At 39.4% G+C, this 18,899-nt stretch overlaps 2 protein-coding genes across 4 annotated transcripts in view; both read right to left on the bottom strand.

The window, feature by feature from the left end:
- Nucleotides 1-3,501: 3,501 nt before the first annotated feature.
- On the bottom strand, nt 3,502-9,086 carry psmc5 (proteasome 26S subunit, ATPase 5). 3 transcript variants are annotated; one of them, XM_020605376.1, is made up of 12 exons: nt 8,991-9,086; nt 7,918-7,989; nt 7,755-7,824; nt 7,536-7,633; nt 7,395-7,451; nt 6,916-7,146; nt 6,129-6,255; nt 5,827-6,017; nt 5,331-5,429; nt 3,909-4,019; nt 3,736-3,822; nt 3,502-3,633 (listed from the first exon to the last, which is right to left on the bottom strand). In XM_020605376.1, exons 1-12 carry the CDS (start codon nt 9,012-9,014, stop codon nt 3,580-3,582), a joined length of 1,221 nt encoding a protein of 406 aa, XP_020461032.1. In that variant the 5' UTR covers nt 9,015-9,086; the 3' UTR covers nt 3,502-3,579. The 3 variants fall into 3 exon arrangements, with proteins under 3 accessions (XP_020461032.1, XP_020461034.1, XP_020461033.1); XM_020605378.1 differs by lacking the exon at nt 8,991-9,086 and adding an exon at nt 8,792-8,978; XM_020605377.1 differs by lacking the exon at nt 8,991-9,086 and adding an exon at nt 8,523-8,629.
- Nucleotides 9,087-9,493: 407 nt separating this feature from the next.
- The window catches only part of smarcd2 (SWI/SNF related BAF chromatin remodeling complex subunit D2), a 10,072-nt gene continuing 666 nt past the window's right edge, over nt 9,494-18,899 (bottom strand). The window contains 14 exon segments of the mRNA XM_020605072.1: nt 9,494-10,602; nt 10,714-10,815; nt 11,293-11,415; nt 11,513-11,648; nt 11,955-12,052; nt 12,851-13,012; nt 13,091-13,192; nt 14,030-14,125; nt 14,772-14,891; nt 15,593-15,715; nt 15,818-15,860; nt 17,315-17,514; nt 18,808-18,895; nt 18,897-18,899. The exon segment at nt 18,897-18,899 is cut by the window's right edge and continues 59 nt beyond it. Coding sequence (XP_020460728.1) covers nt 10,549-10,602; nt 10,714-10,815; nt 11,293-11,415; nt 11,513-11,648; nt 11,955-12,052; nt 12,851-13,012; nt 13,091-13,192; nt 14,030-14,125; nt 14,772-14,891; nt 15,593-15,715; nt 15,818-15,860; nt 17,315-17,514; nt 18,808-18,895; nt 18,897-18,899 — 1,450 coding nt within the window. The 3' untranslated portion in view covers nt 9,494-10,548.

The following is an 18,899-nucleotide window of genomic DNA, read 5'->3' as shown; positions in this document are numbered from 1 at the left end:
CTTTGAACAAAATGTTGCAGGTATATTTTAGCAGCTTTGTAGGTTTTGATCATAGCACAAGGTCTATATTCAAAATTTAATATGAAGCCAACAATTGATGAGAAACCTGTAATTACAAGCGCTACAAAAGCTAATGAATCCACCATGAGTGAGATTGTCACCTACCTTTCACTGCACCGCTACCTTTATTCCTGGCATCGTTTCCACTGTGAATGAAACCTGATATTTTGAATATTAATTTAAACAAAAGGCTTCTCGGACCGTTAATGAAGACTGGTAGCTGATGGTTTGTCTGGACTTCAATCGAAACGGAGGCTCCGTCTCACACAGACATGGCAGAAAACCTCTTTACTCACGTACCAACCTAAAGGTTTGTCCACTACAACAAAGAAATCCGTGTCAAAGACCAGTGTCCTCTAAACATTAGTGAACGTGTTGGGTGTTTAAAACAAGAAGGTGCTAACGTCAATCTATTCCAGATATATTAGATATGTAACACTTCCCATAACGCTGGCTGTCAGACTACAGAGCCAACGGGGGATAGGTGGCTAGTTACCGCCAAAATCTCATAGAACGACGTTTTAATAAACAAATTAACCTCATTGTTAAAATGAACATGCTAAACCAAAACAATAGGGTATCGGAAGGCTGACCACATATAGAACTAATCAGAGGACACATGGCTGGTTTGTCTTCAGCCCGAAAGGCTTCTTGCTAGCAGAGCTTTGCTAACGCTACACGCTAACACTAAACTCCCGTTAACGCCAGATAAAGTAACCTTATATCTGCATACACACAGAACGCTACACATTATATTTTAACTCCAAAAGATCTACGGTGGATCAACCGCATCACCAGTGAGCCATGGCCGTCCATGTCCCCATCACCAGTGAGCCATGGCCCTTCTGGCCCCCGTCGTCATTTGGGGACTTGTATGGTTGATTTGGAATGATTATTCACAGAAGCAGACAAGTTAGTTGTCATCACGGGTTTTTATTGAGAAATATAATTTTTTCTACTGTCGCAGGCTTCAGCCGGCTCCTCTTCTGGCTGACCAGCTCCCCAGCTTTGGAAAATACCCTTAATGATGCATCTTATATAGCTGGTATGGCACCAAACCACACAAATCTGTAAAACCCGTCAAGCTGTCATTGGCTCAGAATGCATTGAAACGCCATGAGCGTTGACACACACTGAAAGACCATGAGCCAATGAAAAGCTTCGAAACATTTTGAAGGAATGAAGCGCGAAGTGAAACAGCGATGACCTTCGAAGGTCATCGGTCACGTGATACAAGCTCTGACAGCGTTTCGAATCACTCCGCTTCAGGATGAGTGACACAAGCTCCAAAGCCTCGGTATCATTTGCCCATCACTAAATTTGATGCAACATTTCACAATGGCCTGGACAATTTACTTACCATCTTGATGTTTGTAGTGCGAGCCCACAAAGCTTTGGGTTTTTCCACTGGTCCACATGCCTCCATGTTCTGAGTTTATGTACTCAGGTCTTCAGGTGCACTGTATAATTATACATATGAAAAGTGTTGAAATGGCCTACTTAAAGTGTGTGTATACACACAAAGTATGGTTGACCTACTTTGAATTGTTCTAGACTTGCTGTGTTCATGAACATGTCTGTTGCAGAGTCACAGACAGCAGCATGATCATCACCATCTAGGCTACCACAGTAACGGGACATAAAAAGGCATTATGAAATAATGATGTCCATAATCACAAAGAAAATAACCCCTAAAACTCTTAAGAATGATGAAATACCATTTCAAAATAATGACTTAAGTTTTAATACTTCATGAATTTCACAAATTGCCTGTGAAAGTATATATTTTACACAATTTATTCATATGATTATTAATTTCAATGTTGTTTGTATTTATTATTGAACACTGGGTTTAAATCTGAATTGTTCTCACCTGTAAACCAACACCAAGTGTTTAGGTACTTCCATATTGATACAAACCCTTGCTATGAGCTACCCATAATGGTTATAAGTAAGCAGATATAGTGTAGTTACTATAGATATACTGTAGTCCCTAGGGGGTTGCAGTATATTCTGAGTGTTTTGCTTGAAAAGAAAGAAGCATAACTCAGTCTTGACACTCTTTATCTTTTAGAGATGTGCAGCAACAACAAATAAAACAGACAGAACTGTTTACATTAGGAAAGACTGAAGTGTTAAAGTGTTATTAAGAGCTGACAGTTGTTGCAGTCCCACAGAGCTTGAACCCCAACCTGCTGTACCAAAGTCAGTGGTATTAACCACCAAGCTATTCAGCTGCTGGAATAGCACACATTTAGAATGTTTTCTGGTTTCAGTTTCTCACATCATCATCATGAGGCTGAGATTGCACAGGGATCGAAATCACACTCAAACAATTTGTCGTGCAGCCCTAGTAAATATCTATTTCAGTAGACTTCTTACAGTGGTGGGGCCGTACAGTCTCTGTATTAATCTGTATTCACCCTTTCATTTCAGAGTAGAGCAGTCAGGTATCACCCTGGTTGTGATTTGGGTCACATTCATATGTTGACTCATTTGCTAATAATACAGAAAGTCTTTTTCCTGAGTGGTTACCTTGGTTTAAATGGGCTCTCACACCTCTCCAGAATGCTCTTTTGTCATACAGGGTCACGCTGTCTTGTTCAAAAAGGGCTACTAGCATAGCAGTCACCAGTAGCCATTGTGAGGCTCTTGGCCTGGAAGTGCTCGCTGACTGTGTTGCATTTTATTGCTGTAACTGTCTTTTGAAAAGAGGTTGCTCAGAGTGACGCGTCTCCTGCTCTGCAGTTCATCATCCTGGTGGTGGACAGCACAGAGAGGCTGGCCATCTTGAAAGAAGACCATGAGGTAAAACTCTTGTCTTGACACATCTCAGTAGAGAAACACTGCACAGAGACTACAGTTTGAGGTCAACAGGTTATGGATCCCAGTGTTGAGGGCGGGGCACCCCTCTAATATAATGGTAGGGGAAACACTGCTCTATTATGCTGATTTGGACTGTGAGCAACTGAATCATAAATTTCAGTGCCAACATTTTGGAAATGTTTAATGACAAATAATCTCCCTCTCTGATGTGAAAATTAGTAGCCAGTTTCATAGAGTACTTTAAGTCACCTACTTTTCATTTCTCTTGACAACGATTCCCTCAAATTAAAAGAACCCACATCAGCTGCCCAAACTCATCCTTGGCCCTTTCATTTTCTCATCCTTTGAACACAATGGTCACACTATGCTGTTATCTGAGCACCAACCATCTGTTAAGAACAGACTACACACTTACAATACTGTTAATCATTGCACAATTCATTGAAGATCTGCAGATGTGCTCTGCACTTTTAAAATGAAAGCGATGATCTGCTACTTCTGCAAACTGATGCTACTGATACCTGACTTGGCTTTGACTAAAGTCTTAAATAAACATGTTTCTTGCTATCTGAAGATACTTGGTTGAGGGAAGGAATACTGCTGAGCCATCTAGTATTGATTGGGTAAACTCTTTACTTTAAACCATAAACAAAGGAAGAAAAATATACATATGTGGTTGCTTGTGCATGCCTTTTACTTCCACAGCTTCTTGATTGACATGTTCTTCTCACTGTCTTTCTGCATGACCTGGTGAAGAGAAGGGGGGGGCAGTCTTAATGGGCAGGTACTGGTAGAACCATTCATTAGTAAACACACAATAAGGTGTGGGATTAGCTTCATTCTACTAACCTTTGCCACAGCCATTTCAAAGTCCTCCTGTGTGACATGCACTCTCCTTTCTCTCAGAGCGTACATCCCTGCCTCTGTGCAAACACCCTAAAAATACACACGCAATAAAGGAAGTTTAAATTGTATGCCCCATTTAACATCCAACTGCTGCTATTCACTGGGCTAATTCTCACCTTAACCTCAGCACCAGAAGCTCCAGGCATGAGCTCTGCAATCTTTCGCAGGTTAATGCCACGTGTCAAGTTCATCTTCCTGGAATGGATCTTCAGGATGTCCAGACGAGCCTAAAGATGCACAGTTAAAGGGATAAGGCTGGTGAGTTCCTAGGTTTGTTGTCCACAAATTCCATAGAGACTAAAAACAACGAATGTACTCGTGCCAGTGAATTCTACAGAAACACACTGCATTCACCAAAAAAAGGATATTGTCATTATGACTTACTATCTCATAATTAAAAGAGCCTGATCTGGAAAAAAGTCTCATGAATACTAGATCTTTTTTCTTGTAATTATGAAATAACGTAGGACTGGCCTAAAATTCATCAAGTTTTAATGAATTCTTTATTATCAAAGTAATTCAGTGAGAGTTTTCAGTACATTTAATAGTGAACTGTTAATAGCTAATGCAGCAAACAAACAAATATGGTAAAAACAGGCCTCAAAGTTGCTGCCCACACTGTAACTAGGCTACATGGACAGAGGAGGAGTTGGAAGGCTTCAGAACCTGCTTGAGAAACACTGGGTTTTTAACATTTCTTTAAGATTAATGTAATTCTATCCGTACATACAAAAGCAAAAATATCTACTAAATAATTTGTTAAAACCTGATGATTTTCAGGTAAGTTCTGCAACATTCCAGCTCTCTTATGAGAAGAAGATAATATCCTGCCATTTTTCTTTGGTGAATGCAATGTGCTTCCATAGAGTTCAGAGCCTGGTTTAAGTCAGTCTGGCTGTGCTGTAGCCCTCCATTAGCATAAAAAAAAAAAAAAGGTAATAAACCCACCAGTGAGCCACACCACTGTACTGGGCATCATGCTTCTTCATTATGAAAAACCTGAGGTCCATTTAAAAAAAATAAAAAATAAAATAAAAACTCCAATGGCTATGACTGGTGGTACTTTATATGGTTTGTCAAGAGGGTCAACTGTGTGTGTGCGATCTCTGCTGTGTTTACACTACTTTGCTAACTTCTACATTAGTTCAGGACATCAATGGAGGTCTGTGACACAGACAAATGAGGTAAACCAGGTTCTGGATACAATGACATAAGGGCAAATACACATAATTCATTGTGGGTTTTAGTCTCTGTAAACTTGTGGGGAGGGACATCAACCTATCATTTAAAGGATAACTGTTTTTTTTCTTTTCAATCTGCTGTACTTCCCCTCAAAGTGGGTATGGCGACTCTATAGCTAGTGCTAATTTTGTAATCACTAGCTCTGTTGTAGAGATTTGGAGAGACGAGAACTTCCGTTAAAGGACAATCCTTAAGGTAAATGATTTATTAAATAAATAAATAAAAAAGATCCTTTAAGACACTCAAATACAAGAAACTCCACAGCATGTGTCTGTATATACTGTATAAGTACCGACCTCTTCATTGGGAGGGGGAAACTCAATCTTCCTGTCAATCCTGCCTGGCCTAAGGAGAGCGGAGTCCAGAATGTCAATACGGTTGGTTGCCATTATGACCTGCAGGGACAGAGGGAGTGGATTTTTTTCTCAATAAAATGAAACTGCTTACAGGTATTTAAAGTGTGCTGGTCTTTAAGCGTTGTAGTTGTCAACCACTTGAACTCCTGTGACAAAACCATAACCGAGTGACCATATGTAGTATAAACAAATGACTGACAATGACAGTTCTAATTCTATTAGGTTTCATACAAGATGCTTATACAGTAAATAAACACAATGCTCTTATCTGCTTAGAGGTGATACAGAAGGAGTAAGTAAAGCATTACCACAGAAACAGCATACCTGAGGTGAGGCTGTCCTATGCACACTATAAAAACACACTGAAAGTATCCTGTGACTAACCCATAAAGAACAAATACTTCTCACTGTGTGTGTGTGTGAGAGAGAGAGATACCTTGATGTTCTTTGTGGCCTCAAAGCCATCCAGCTGATTGAGCAGCTCCAACATCGTTCGCTGCACCTCACTGTCACCACCTGAGCCTCCCTCCAGACGAGACGAACCGATGGAGTCGATCTCGTCCATGAAGATGATGGAGGGAGCATGTTCTCGAGCCATGACAAACAGCTCACGCACCATACGGGCACCTGGGGCAAGAGAGGGGTTAATTAACATTACACAGTTAGTGTTCTGACAAAAAATAAATAAATAATGGGAATGAATGATTATAATGTGAAGAAGAGACAAGAGGAGCTCACCCTCTCCAATGAACTTTTGGACCAGCTCAGAGCCAGACACCCTGATGAAGGTACAGTCAGTATGATGGGCCACAGCTCTGGCCAGCAGCGTCTTCCCTGTACCTGGAGGACCGTACAGCAGCACACCCTGCAAACGCCCAAAGCAAAGCAGACAAAACGTGACTAGAGGTGCAACAATGATGATATAAAAAGTCTGATTCCTTGAAAATGAGTTGTTTCAGTTACTGTTGAAGCAACAATGCCAAAGCCCCCCTGTGTGCGGTTTTCAATTGTGGTAAACTGGTCTTTATGGTCTGGATGGTTGGGCAAAATGATACATTTGAAAACATTATGCCAGGCTCTAGAAGACCGATGGGAATTTCTATCTTTTGATATTTCATACACTAAACATAATAGAGAAGATAACCTGCAGATTAACAGATAAAAATAATCAATTACAAACCTATACATCACTGTTGTCAAAAAGACCTGTGTATCTCAAAGGCACTTAAAAAACAGCTTTTTTCCTGGATGACTATGCAGTTTGGACATTATGTGACAGGTTTTATGGGTCTAATCTATTAGAAAATACTCTCAATCCAAACTGCATATTAAATATTATCACAAAACAAAAATCACTCAAATTAATATGAAAAAGGTCTCACACAATAATACACCGAGTGGCTAGAAACACTGGTTTACAGTTTGTGTCTCAGGAGGATGCAGGTGTATTTGAACCTAAACCCATTCACAAAAAAAGCTGACATCCAGCTCTTGTACACTATCCTCCCTCTTGTCCATCACCCACCTTAGGCTGTGCAATCCCTAATGCCTCGAACAGCTCCGGGTGCTTCACAGGTAGCTCAATGACTTCCTTGATTTCCTTGATCTGCTTATCCAGGCCACCAATCATTTCATAGGTGGAATCCGGCACCTTCTCCACCATCATGAGGGATACCAGAGGGTCCACCTTGTTGGGCAGGATCTTGTGCAGGGTGTAGCTGTCGTTCCGCAGGGCGACACGGCAATTTGGAGTCACCTGATGCAGCAGGGACAAAGACATGATAAAATACTTTGTGTCATGTTTCCTAAATAGCTTAAATATGGTTTATGTAATTTGTTTTTCCAGTCTTTTGCTATGGTGGGTACAAGTGAAAGGCACAGCGTCTGTTTAGGATTCTTCTGTTTTCTACTGTAGTTTGACTATAAGTTAGTGTGAAGGTAACAGTGGAAAAACTATATACTGTTACTTGGAACCATTATTAAGATAACAATCATAATACTTACATCATTGATATCAATGTTCTTGTCAACATCCACAACAAATTTTCCTTCTGGATGCACCTGATAAGGAGAGATGTTCATTTAAACTGTCAAGTAGTAATACAAACACAGTGAGTTGCAAAGTACCTCAATAAACAAGCATACCTTCACCAGCACTTTCTTCTTGTCCATGACCCTGACCACTTCTCCTACATAGGATCCCTGCTCCTGTAGTAACTGCAGCTCCTCACGAAGGAGACGCACTAAGGAAAGACAAAAACTACAGCTTTAGTATTTCCAGATAGGGGTAGGTTCAGCTTCATTTGAAAGAAGTAAATTATAATGTGTAACACACTAATGTTACAGTAGCTGACAACAGCGTACCTTTGGCGTTGAGCTCATTCCTTTGTGCCTGCAGACGTCTGAGATTCTGGCTTTTCTCATTCACCGTCAGCTGTTCAGAAAACAGCAGATCAGGATTGACAGGTAATAAGTTGTGCAATCTGAATTATAACCAGTGTGAAATGTGCAGATTTTATTTTCTCACCTGTAACTCCTCTACTTTCGACAAATAATACTGTTGAAGACCGGAGCCACCTTTACTATCCCCCATCTCCATCTGTCAAAGGAAAAAGCATCAAGAACACTTAATGACTGATGTCATCTGAGTGAGACCTCTCCATTAACATATAATAGGGCTGCAACTAATGACCACTTTTCATTATCGAACAAGTTGCTAAATTTTGTGCTCAGGTAATCATTTGGTCTTTGAAATGCCATAAAAATGTCCATCATTAATTTGCAGTGTTCCAATAGGAAATTGGTCAGGTTTTGACCAACAGCAATAAAAACCCTAAAGATACCGAATTACAGTGATTAAAAAAAAGCAGAAAATGTGTAAATGTGCAAAAACTAACACCAAAGAATTTGGGGGTTTTGCTTGATTGACAACTACATGCAATAAATTTTCATGCAATAAAAAAAATTAAGACATTTCAAAAACAATGAGAAAATACATTAACGAAAAATGTTATGAATATATTTGATTTGATTAACAGTGCTAAAATATTAGAACAAGATTAAAACCTGGCATTATTCACAAGATATTTGTAAAACAATAAGACAATAACTTGGGCTAAAATCTAACGTTACCTGCCTCTCCATAACTAGCTGCCTAACTAGCTTTAGTTTACCGGCTAATTAACAAAGATTAACGCGAGCTAGCACTGGCTAACTTGCCAACAGAGATTAGGTAACGCGTTGCAAAGTATTGGTTCTTTTAACGTTAAGCCACATCTAACAACCGCTGTGTATTCGGAACAAAAAAGATAGAACAATGGTGTGGACAAACAGCTGACAGTCATTCAGAATGACTAAATACAACTGACAGCGAGCTTTTGATAGCCAGTGATTTAGCTAACCTAGCTACAATGAGACAGCAAAGCAGGAACACACTGCACATTCATTATTATGAATGGAGAGAGTTCAAAATTCAGAGCACAGTCGCAAAATCAATCAATCCCACAACTGTCTTAAAAATACTCGACTTAGAACATCATGATAACGTTTGCTTGACAGTACACAATTAAAGTCAACAAAACGGCAGAAAAATACACCTACATGATCAATCCCATCCACCTCCATCTTGAAATTTCTGCATCCGCTTGAGAACAGGCGTATTTCCGGGAGACTTCTTCTTCGGGCATTTATTAAATTTTTAAACTAATGTAATTACACACACATCGCCACCTACAGTCATTTTAAAGTGTTGCATTAACATTCAAATCTCTCATATGTAGCTGTTGTTATACTTTTCAACTGATTTCATTGAGCGTTAAACTTTGATCACAAATTGACTTTCTAAGTGTCCCAAGCTGAGAGGCAGTTCTTTGAAAAGTGTAGGATCTGTTTGGCTTGGCTGTTATTTGAGTAGTGGTAAACATGTCTAAGGTTGGGCTGCTTTCAGAAGCCCAAGAGCTCTTCAACCAGCCCTGACACGCACGGTCATTACCTCAGTTTTTACTGTACAGAGTACTGTACCGAATAGAGGCCCAAGTTAAATCTGTGATCTAGTTATGTACAAATAAATAAAATAAATGGCTACATTTATCATTTTACTCTTGAATTGTTTAATAGAATGTATACTTAAAATGACAGTATAAAACATTTGTAAGTATATTTATTGTAAAAAATACTCCAAATGTATAAAAGATAAAGGCCTTTGATTGATACACAACATGCAATCATTTTATAAAGAGACTGTACAAAAAACATCTGTCCACACAACATTTCCGATTTCTAAGTGTTCAGGTGATACACTACACCAGTATTCCTAGATTATTAATACCAGTTAACCACTATTCCTCTTCCTGGTATTAAAACAATGAAAACCCCAATGGCACATAAAGTAGTATGTAAACATTCAAGAAGAATAAAAAAAAGAGCAACTGAACAACAGCTGGACAGAGTGGACTGATGTCCTTGCGCAAAGAGCTCAATATTTCGCGAGAGTAAAACTTTCCTAGAAAACCTGGTTCCCTATATAACAAAGAAAAGATACTTTTCAAATAGCATATCCCCCAATATAAAACAGCACAAAACTTGTACAGTATTGGTGCCACAAAAAAAGCTTGTTATTAACCCCTGTAAGTCATGAGACATCTTATGAATTCCTGTTTTCTACCCATGTTTCCCAATTCTTGTTCTACTGAGATGTTACTAGACATCAGCTGTTGTTCCTGTCTAAAAGTTATGGCTTTAAATGTGAAGGTAGAGAAACATTCTTTCAAGTGTAATGGCGAAAAACACTTGGGCAACACCAATGCTTAACATGTTTTAAGCATACTGTACCATAAACAAAACATACTGCAATACAAAGCAAAGATTTGAATAGGCTCAAAATGACAGAAAATGCAAGGCAAACATATTGACAACATGTAAATCAACACTTTGGTCCCTATACTTGGTCGATTTTACACTTATCTATGGCAATGACAAAGATATGCATCCAACTTATAAGCTGGTATTTTATACCATGTCAGAGATGGCTTTGGGAAAACTTAAGATGCAATATTAGCTTGTTTAATTCCAAGATAATTCCAATTTAACTGAGAAGACATTTTACATTAACATTTTAAATGTAAACCTAAGTTGGCTGTGACTCCTCTGGAATATGTCTTCAGGTGAGTCGGATACCCAGCACCTGCTCCAGCTCTTGTCTTCTCTGCTGCATCTGAAATAAAGAAGGCATAGCATCGGTGCAAATTAAATCTACTGAAACCCTACAATAAAACATATATCAAATGTGTGCAGTAGCAGCGCAACAGACTTAGCAATTCCTTACTTTGGAGTAAATGTATCTGCCCACTGCCTCTGGTACCCAGGGCGCCTGGTAGAACTCAGTCCTCCTTTCCTCCTCTGGGTTTCCTGTCACATCTGTCATCAACTGTTGAAAAACAAATGTAACACTGAACACATGTGGAACCGCAATCTCATACATTCAGAAATCCATTTCATTAATATTAGCCACCTAAAAAGATCAAATGATAATTAGGGGCCAGGGTGCACTTCAACAGCACTGACAATTTATCAGTTTAATTAGACGCAACAATTCTCCAAAAGCATTTATGTATGAAACTCATTTAGTAAAGGGGAAACTGAAGGCACAATATATGTGGAGAAAAATCAAAATATTTGTCTTAAAGGAACAGTTCTTGTATTGATAGAACAGCCATATAAGAAGTTGAGGAGAACAAAATCTACCTTACTACCTACACTTGACACATATTTTGTAAAATTTTTATGAATCTTTTCTTATTAATCTAAAATTAATAAACCTCAAATTGTTGTTGGTAGACTCGAAAACTATACTATGTGAAGATAAACTCCTGTGGAGAAACCTGTGTTGGGTGTAGATGTTTACCTTCAGATCTCTGGACTGAGACTTGAGCCAGTCCTGGATGAACTCCTGTGGATTATTGCTGAAGCTCAGCATAAAGTCCCTCTCTGTCTTTAGCTGGTTAATGTACTCAATCGTCTCATGGATCTGCAGTGAATAATAAAGCACACTCGACAATGCTCTTAACAAACCTCCCCCCCCCCCCCCTTTTTTATTTTCCTCAAAATGTCTGTGGGATCCTTACTTTCATCTCCAGTGCAGCAATTTCCTGTTGGTTGGTTGTAGAGGACAGAAAACTGTTCATTTGGCCCTTCAGTGGGTCATCCACCTCCACATCAATGTCATAACAAGCAGTCTTCTTCTGATCTGTGGGGTCCACACTGTTCAGAGAAGACACAAAAGTAGCATTACAGAGGTTGGGTTGTAAATGAAAGAGGAAGAACGACCAGCACTAAGTACTGACAATCCATATCATAAAACTAAGTACATGACTGCAAGTAAAATTAATAACAGCTCATATAAATGATTATGGTTGAAAATGCAAAAACTTAAATCTTTGGAAAGACGCTGGAAGATTTGCAGAAGAAAATATTTCAAGTTTTTCTAAAAATAAATTAGATTCCAAACAGTGAACACACCTGACATGGCACAAACACAGAAAGAGAATAATCCACAGCAGCCTTTACCTAATGATGTGATTGATAATGATGGGATCAGGGTGCTGCAGCAGGCCTGCGAGTTTCATGGGAATCTCAGAGAACCTCATGCGAGGACAGCTAAAGATCTGAACAGCATTTGGTTAGAGAACAGATTATGTTTGACAAGCTTCTGGTAAAGTTTTGTGTCACTTCGTCTCTGTGAAAGCATTAAAACATTATAAATCCAATATAATACATGCATCGTTGTGCATTCGAAGTCCTGTATAGCAGGGGTTTTTAAATGATTGTGACCCAGGGTCCACTACTCTTAGTAACAAGCAACTTGAGGACCACTGCTGCGGGGTAGCTGCAATAGATGGGCACTACTTAAATCATGATAATCGCCTTGGCTTTTCTAAATGGTATATATTTCCATAGTTTGATTATTCACAAACTATAATTAATACATGGAAATGTGTTTTTGAAAAACAATTTAAAAATAGTGATGCCCACAGTGAAACTACATTACTGAATACATGGTGAGGTACCACCTGCCACGCCTTCACGGACCACCAGGAGTTCGTGGACCAGCACTTGAAAATCCCTGCTGTGCAGTCATGGAGTGCAGATGATATTAGCAATGCTTATCTTGTGCAAATTTTAATTTACAAATTATTAAATGTATGGTAAAGATGATAAATTCTGGTAATGAATGATGTAATTTTGTGCATATATTTACTAGTGATATAATAATTCAAGCCCTTAAATTAAAAAACCATGGCATGTAGTACAAATGTTGTCGTTACCTGTAAGAATTGCTAGTTCAAGGGAACAAATTGTTAAAAAAAAAAAAAACTAAACTAAAAATAAAGCTCTGCACATTTGGTCTAATACATACACAAATGATATTTAAACCAATCTGCTGCTCAGAAGTATTCCATTACCTGTCTAAAATAGCGGTTGCAGTTGATGTACTCTTTCTCATGACTATCCTGCAGCTTGTTGTTCTTGATGTAGAGCCAGAGAGCTTGCATGATGCTTGCTCGTGTCTGCGTGTGCACACCCAGCAGACGGGCCAAGCGGGGGTCCAGTTTGTACTGAGGAGGCTGGAAGAAAAGAAAAGTTAGTCATCTGAGCAATCGCACCACCCAGAGATACAACTCTATGGGTATATGCGTACATACCTGGTGGTCGAGCATGAGCAGTAGGGTGCATTTGACATTCACGTCACCAGGTCTTTTGACCTGGAAACCATCTGTCTCCTGAGTGGTGGGCATTCGATGCCACTGAACGACAAAAAAATTGCAAAAAGAAATGAGTTTTTAACTTTGTCTGATGAGTGCTACAACTACATCAAAAGTGAAATGTTAATAAAATAAAAGGTTATACAGTACATTTATTCAAATAATCTCTCCACAGCCCTCTATCTACTCCTCCCTTATTCATACCCTCACTTGCGGCTTGCCTCTGCATATAGACAGAAGTTCTACTAACAGACATACAATCAAATGCTTCAAGATGATACTGGCTCTGTCCAGCAGTCCATCCATTATCTATGCCACTTATCCTATCGAGGGTCACGAAGCCAATCCCAGCTGACAGTGGGCAAGAGGAAGAACAAGCAAACTCCGCACAGAAAGGGCTCGAACACAGAACCGTCTTGCTGTGAGGCAACAGCACTAATCACTGCGTCACCAGTGCCACACTACTGGCTCAGTGCCAGTATTAAATGGCATCGATTACCAGTAAATGCACCTATTAGCATAAATACTTGTTTTTAACCACTTTGTGTATAAGATACTCAATTATGTAAGTTGACCCCTAACTGTGACAAACCACCTTTATCTGTGTTAATTTAAAATATGAATGAGCATACTGTAGTTACAGAGCACACACATACACAAGTCACAGAACACTGTGGAACTAAACACTGAAAGATATCTTCCAGATTCTCCCTACCGCCCACTGTCAAACAGGCTCAGAAAGGATCGGTTCCAAAGTTTTACTGATTCCAGCTGAACTCCCCTTTATAACCAGAGCTGAAAATGGACTGGCGCTTGTGAAGCAACAGCAAAATCAGAACATTTTAGTGTTAATTTGCCTAAAATCTCATGACATCATACCTCTACTAAATGATTATCAGGTCCATAGAGCTCCTTGTCAAGCTCAATCACCAGGCTCTTGAAAAAAGATGAGAACTTCCTCTTCTGCTTGCCAGGCTAGAAACACAGATTGCATGAAAAGAGTGTGAAAGGACTGCTATTTGTGTCTTTTTAACTGTTTGATGTCAGACTATGCAGCTGCATAGTTTGGCTCTGAACACATTGGGGATAGCAAAGCACAAAACAGTAGACAACTAGAAGAAGCTGTTGCACCCCGCCCTCTCAAAGTCTGTTTGCACAACATGACCCCATTCACTCCTTCCTTCACACCCTCTTCTTTTTTTGTTATGCATGCAAAACTCCTACACATGCCTACAATGAGGCAGAGGAAAAAAATGTACAGAAATTAGAAAAAAAAAACCCCTCCTTCATGTGGCCCCAAATGGCGCAGCTAGAACTGATAGAGGGAGGAGAGGCATATCAGTTTATGGTATGTCTCAGCCAGTGGTTTCAATTCCTTGTTTCAAAAGAGAACATGAGCTGGTGTGGTGTGTTGGGAGATGCGGGGCGGAGTGTGGAAAACTGCAAATACACATCTGGCTGCATGGTTTGAGCCAAGGACACAGCCCAAGCAGAGCTGAGTGACTGTGACGTTTTCAGAAAAACAAAAACAGAGACTGAAATACTTGGAGTCAAACCAGACTGAGACAGTTGTGAAACAGAACGAGAAGATTCACATGCAATGGCTGTGCTGTTCACATACTTCTTCCAGAAGCTTGCCCTCCACTCTCAGCTCCCAGGAGGACACCTTTTCAGCCTCCTCACCCTCAGGCTTGCCTGGAGTGTATGTGTTGGAAATGTAGATCCTGAGCTTACGTTTTTGCTGCGTCAGACATGAACAAACAGATGCATTAGGAATTCCAGTGAAAACTGAAGACAAAAATAAACCATGAAAAAACTGAATCAGATTAAGACATTTTCAAACTGATGGACACAAGACAAGGAAGTCATAAATCAAGATAATTTACAGGTGGAATTCTTAACGTTACTCTACCCAAGTTCTTTTCAGACTAGAGGGTCTACAGAGTCTAAAAACTGACAACATAAATCACACCTAACCTCTCTTTGCCCCTCTCATCATGTTCTGTTTCCCAGGAACAACGTTAATTATGGGTGCCTGGTTGCGACGAACTTTACAAAATGCAGCCTCCACTTCCAAAGCTAGTGTTAGCTGAATAACAAGTGGTTTTTGCTCTTTCTTTGTCCTGCTCTCTCTGTACTGTACAAAAGAACGGCACCATTTGGGTTTGGCAGCCACTGTTTTGGACTTTTAGCAAAGGAGAGCTCCTCCATGACTGAATATTTAAAATGACTTCTCATGGTTTGAACACTTGTTATAACCTTCGCTAGGTGGCAGCTGGGGCTAGTTTACAGACCTGACTTTGAAAACACAAGGTTGAGAAGCTGCAATAACAACAGAAGAGCTGACTTTTGGATTACAATACTCATAAATCATGAAAGTCTCGTCTCAAAAATTCCTTTTAGTATCCTAAAATCATACAATGCACAATCATGAAGGGATACCATAATGGGCTTCTTAATGGCCTCCTGAATCTCCATGCGCTTTCGGGCAATGGTCTGATCCAGTTTCCTCTCAAAGGCTAAGAGGTCCATGTAAGCCTGGGATTCTGGGACCAGGTCTCGAATCTACAGAGCCAGTAGCAGGATGTAAAAATCAAGGAACTACAGACAACTATTATCAAATTCTATCCAATCAAGACACAATTTAGTGTATCAAAAATGTCTTACCCTCTGTGGGAGAACCTTGTCAGCCATCTTGCGTCTTTTTGCCCTGAATCACACAGAAAAGATGGTAAATAAGAATATTTCCAAAATACTATGTTCATTTTGGCTGCCACAAAGAATTTGACTGAATCAGATGAGTACACGCTGCACTATGCTGCCTTTTAAAAGAACTGACCACACACTGACATATAAAGACCTCATTTACTTAATCCGAGTTAAAAATAATTTGTGAAGACTTCAAAGTGTAATAACAAAATCTCGACCACTGCTCTCTCTTCATTAACTCAGCACTTAAGGCTCCCACTTATCATTGGTATTGATAACAAAAAAGGTGTTGTGTTTCTTTAATTAAATTGCCTCTAAACCTGGGGTTCACTAATCCTCCTATACTGGAAATTTTGTCATGAGATAAACCTTTAAAGACAAGAGGCTCTTTGTAGATGAAACTGTAAATACTGCCTCTCATCATGGCTTGCAGCATTTATGAGGGTGGCACAACTGAGCAGTGTGAAGTCAAAAGTACCGAGTGTGTCTGCTGCTTAGAGAGCAAAGGCCAGTCATGAGATAACCCTACCCTTGTGTCTGTGTGACTGGAGCTGTTTTCAGCAGATAAACAGACTGCAGAGAGAAAAACACATCCTGAAATAAAGAGTAAAGTTCATATAGTGCTAATGAGCCCAAACAAGCAAGTGTAGTCACTAAATATTCATGTGATGATATTACTACAGTAGCGTTATGTAGAACAATATGTATTTTGGTTACCAAAAACTATTAACTTGATTAACATTTCCCCTGGATGTAATAGGTTCATTTGGCATCTTTTAAGTACACAAACTTTGTCATGCATAATGAGGAAAAACACCCAATTTCAAGGTTTTCCTCTTATATACAGCAGCCCTCTTTAAAACTTCATGACCTCAATGAACACTTCTTTGGTATTAGCATGTCATAAAAAGCAACAAAATAAATATACTACTCTACGACCAACTAGGCTACTTGATCAGAGTCAGTTTGAAAACATGCAATAAAAAATTTAACAAAAAGCATATTGAGAAAAAAATGTTATCGTTGTTTGTTAAACTACGGTATTTGGTGGATTGTATAAATTTTACGCAATCAACAGAAAATGATGCAGTACCAATCTTTATAATCAGTTAATTTACAAAAATGCCAAACAAGTTCTAACTTCTCAAATGTGAGGATTTGCAGCATTTTCATATCATTGTAAATGGCATGTATGGGTTTTAAACTGGTGTTTAAAACAAGCAATCTGAAAATGTCACCTTGGGCAGTGGGAAATTGTATTTTGTCATTTTTTTCTGGGTTTGTGACCTAAGGATTAATGGAGAAAAGAATCCACCTATTAAATGATAATTAATGGAAATTATTGTTAGTTTCAGGCCATTTACTGATTTTTTCCCAGGCTGTGTTGGTCAATCAACTCTGACATTATTCCTCTCCAGCTCTTCTCCTTTTCTCACACAAACACTGGTACTTTACCCTCGTCTGAGGCCGCCTCCCAGCACCTCTTGCTGCTGCGGTTGATGCTGATGAAGGAACCGCTTCCTCGAGGCGTCCATGCTCGGAGGCACCATGCCTGGCCGCATGGACATGTTTGCACCACAATAAGAAGGACCAGGTAGCTGACCCCCCATCAACCCCAAGGGGCCCCCGACTCTACTGGGTGGCATCCCTGGGCGCTAGAGAAAAGGAGGGATACTATCATTTCAGGTTCAAGTACAGAAAACACTTTGTTGTGTAGTAACCCCGTTTCTTCTTCAGTCCTGTGCTCTTTGTCCATCTCACCATGTTCCCTTACAAAAATGGCGATTAGGAAAATAAGTACGAGCAGATGACAGCCACATTTGGTTCTTACAGTAATGGTTTACAATAATGAGTCGCCTTTTCATGTCAAAAGCAGTAGAAACATAGGAAGGATTAGTTCTTCCTGAGTTTTACGAGGTCTTGAGCACTAATGAAGCAACAGTGTAAAATAATTAGGCTAACATACATTTATGTAAAATTTAAGTTATATGTTAAGGGCTTACTATATGCCCATGTGTACTGCCATCCATAGTATATAAAAAGAAGTGTGCAGAAACAATGTTTGCACAGGATATTATCGTGTGTACCACAAATTACAGTACTAATCATAATCAGCATATAAAACATCAACATGTGAGGCACTGAGAAATGAGAAATGTATAGTCTGTGCAGGTTGGATAATGTGAGAACAGCAAATCTAACATTTGTTAAATATAGTACGTTTATAAATGTAATGTGTGTATACATTTTGATGTCCGTTGTATGCATGTGAAGACAATGGCTAATTCCTGATGTTTCAATCGTCACCTTGCTTTACAACGGAGTTAGAGTCTGAAAAACACCCAATTCATTCATTCATTTAATTAATTATCTGAACCCGTAGGACTCTAACAAACATAAGACAGCTATAATAAATCATCTCAACTAAAAACCGCATGAAAGTGCAAGATGGTGGCAAACTGGGATCAAATGTGCAGACTGAGCTCTGACAGATGGTAGTGATGATGAACTTACTTTTGTTTTAAAGCTAACTGACAGGAGGCTAAGGGCAACCACGTGACTCTCTCTATCGCACATGCACAAAACTTTGTTAATCATATTGATTAGACCTCCAAATAATTAAAGCACACAATGAGCAATCACTGGAGCGGCCATATAAATCATGGTAAATTGAATATACTGGTGGCAGTAATTATTACATTACCTTTTCGAATGCGGAAGTAACGTAGTGTCCAACCCTTGAATTTAGGAGTGATTTGAGCTTTAACGTTGTTCCTGTTTTCTGGCAGGTGATTCGTTATAACGGGATACTTTAGCTTAAACCCAAACTTTAGGACTGCTTTTACCCTTAGAAGATAACAAATAGCCCACAGCAAAATTAACTTACAGCCTTTCGCTCAATGCCAACTTTCCTTATTAAATAACAGGAAATTACAGAGAAAACCAACCTGGGAGTACTGGGGAGCGTTGTTCATGCTGCGGGGGTACCCAGCCGGAGGTTGAGGCATTCCCGGCATACTCATGCCCGCTCCATGGCGCA

The sequence above is a fragment of the Monopterus albus genome, unplaced genomic scaffold, assembly GCF_001952655.1.
Source record: "Monopterus albus unplaced genomic scaffold, M_albus_1.0 scaffold69.1, whole genome shotgun sequence".
Lineage (NCBI taxonomy): Eukaryota > Metazoa > Chordata > Actinopteri > Synbranchiformes > Synbranchidae > Monopterus > Monopterus albus.
The sequence above is the reverse complement of the archived record's forward strand: the minus strand, read 5'-3'. Positions and strand labels throughout refer to the sequence as shown.

Coding starts and splice junctions, on each gene's coding strand:
- psmc5 (XM_020605376.1), bottom strand. CDS start 9,014: ATGGAGGTGGATGGGATTGATCAT. Junction 6,256..6,915: donor TAGGGATTGCACAGCCTAAG/GTGGGTGATGGA, acceptor GGGCGTTTGCAG/GGTGTGCTGCTGTACGGTCC. Junction 6,018..6,128: donor CCAAAAGTTCATTGGAGAGG/GTGAGCTCCTCT, acceptor CTCTTGCCCCAG/GTGCCCGTATGGTGCGTGAG.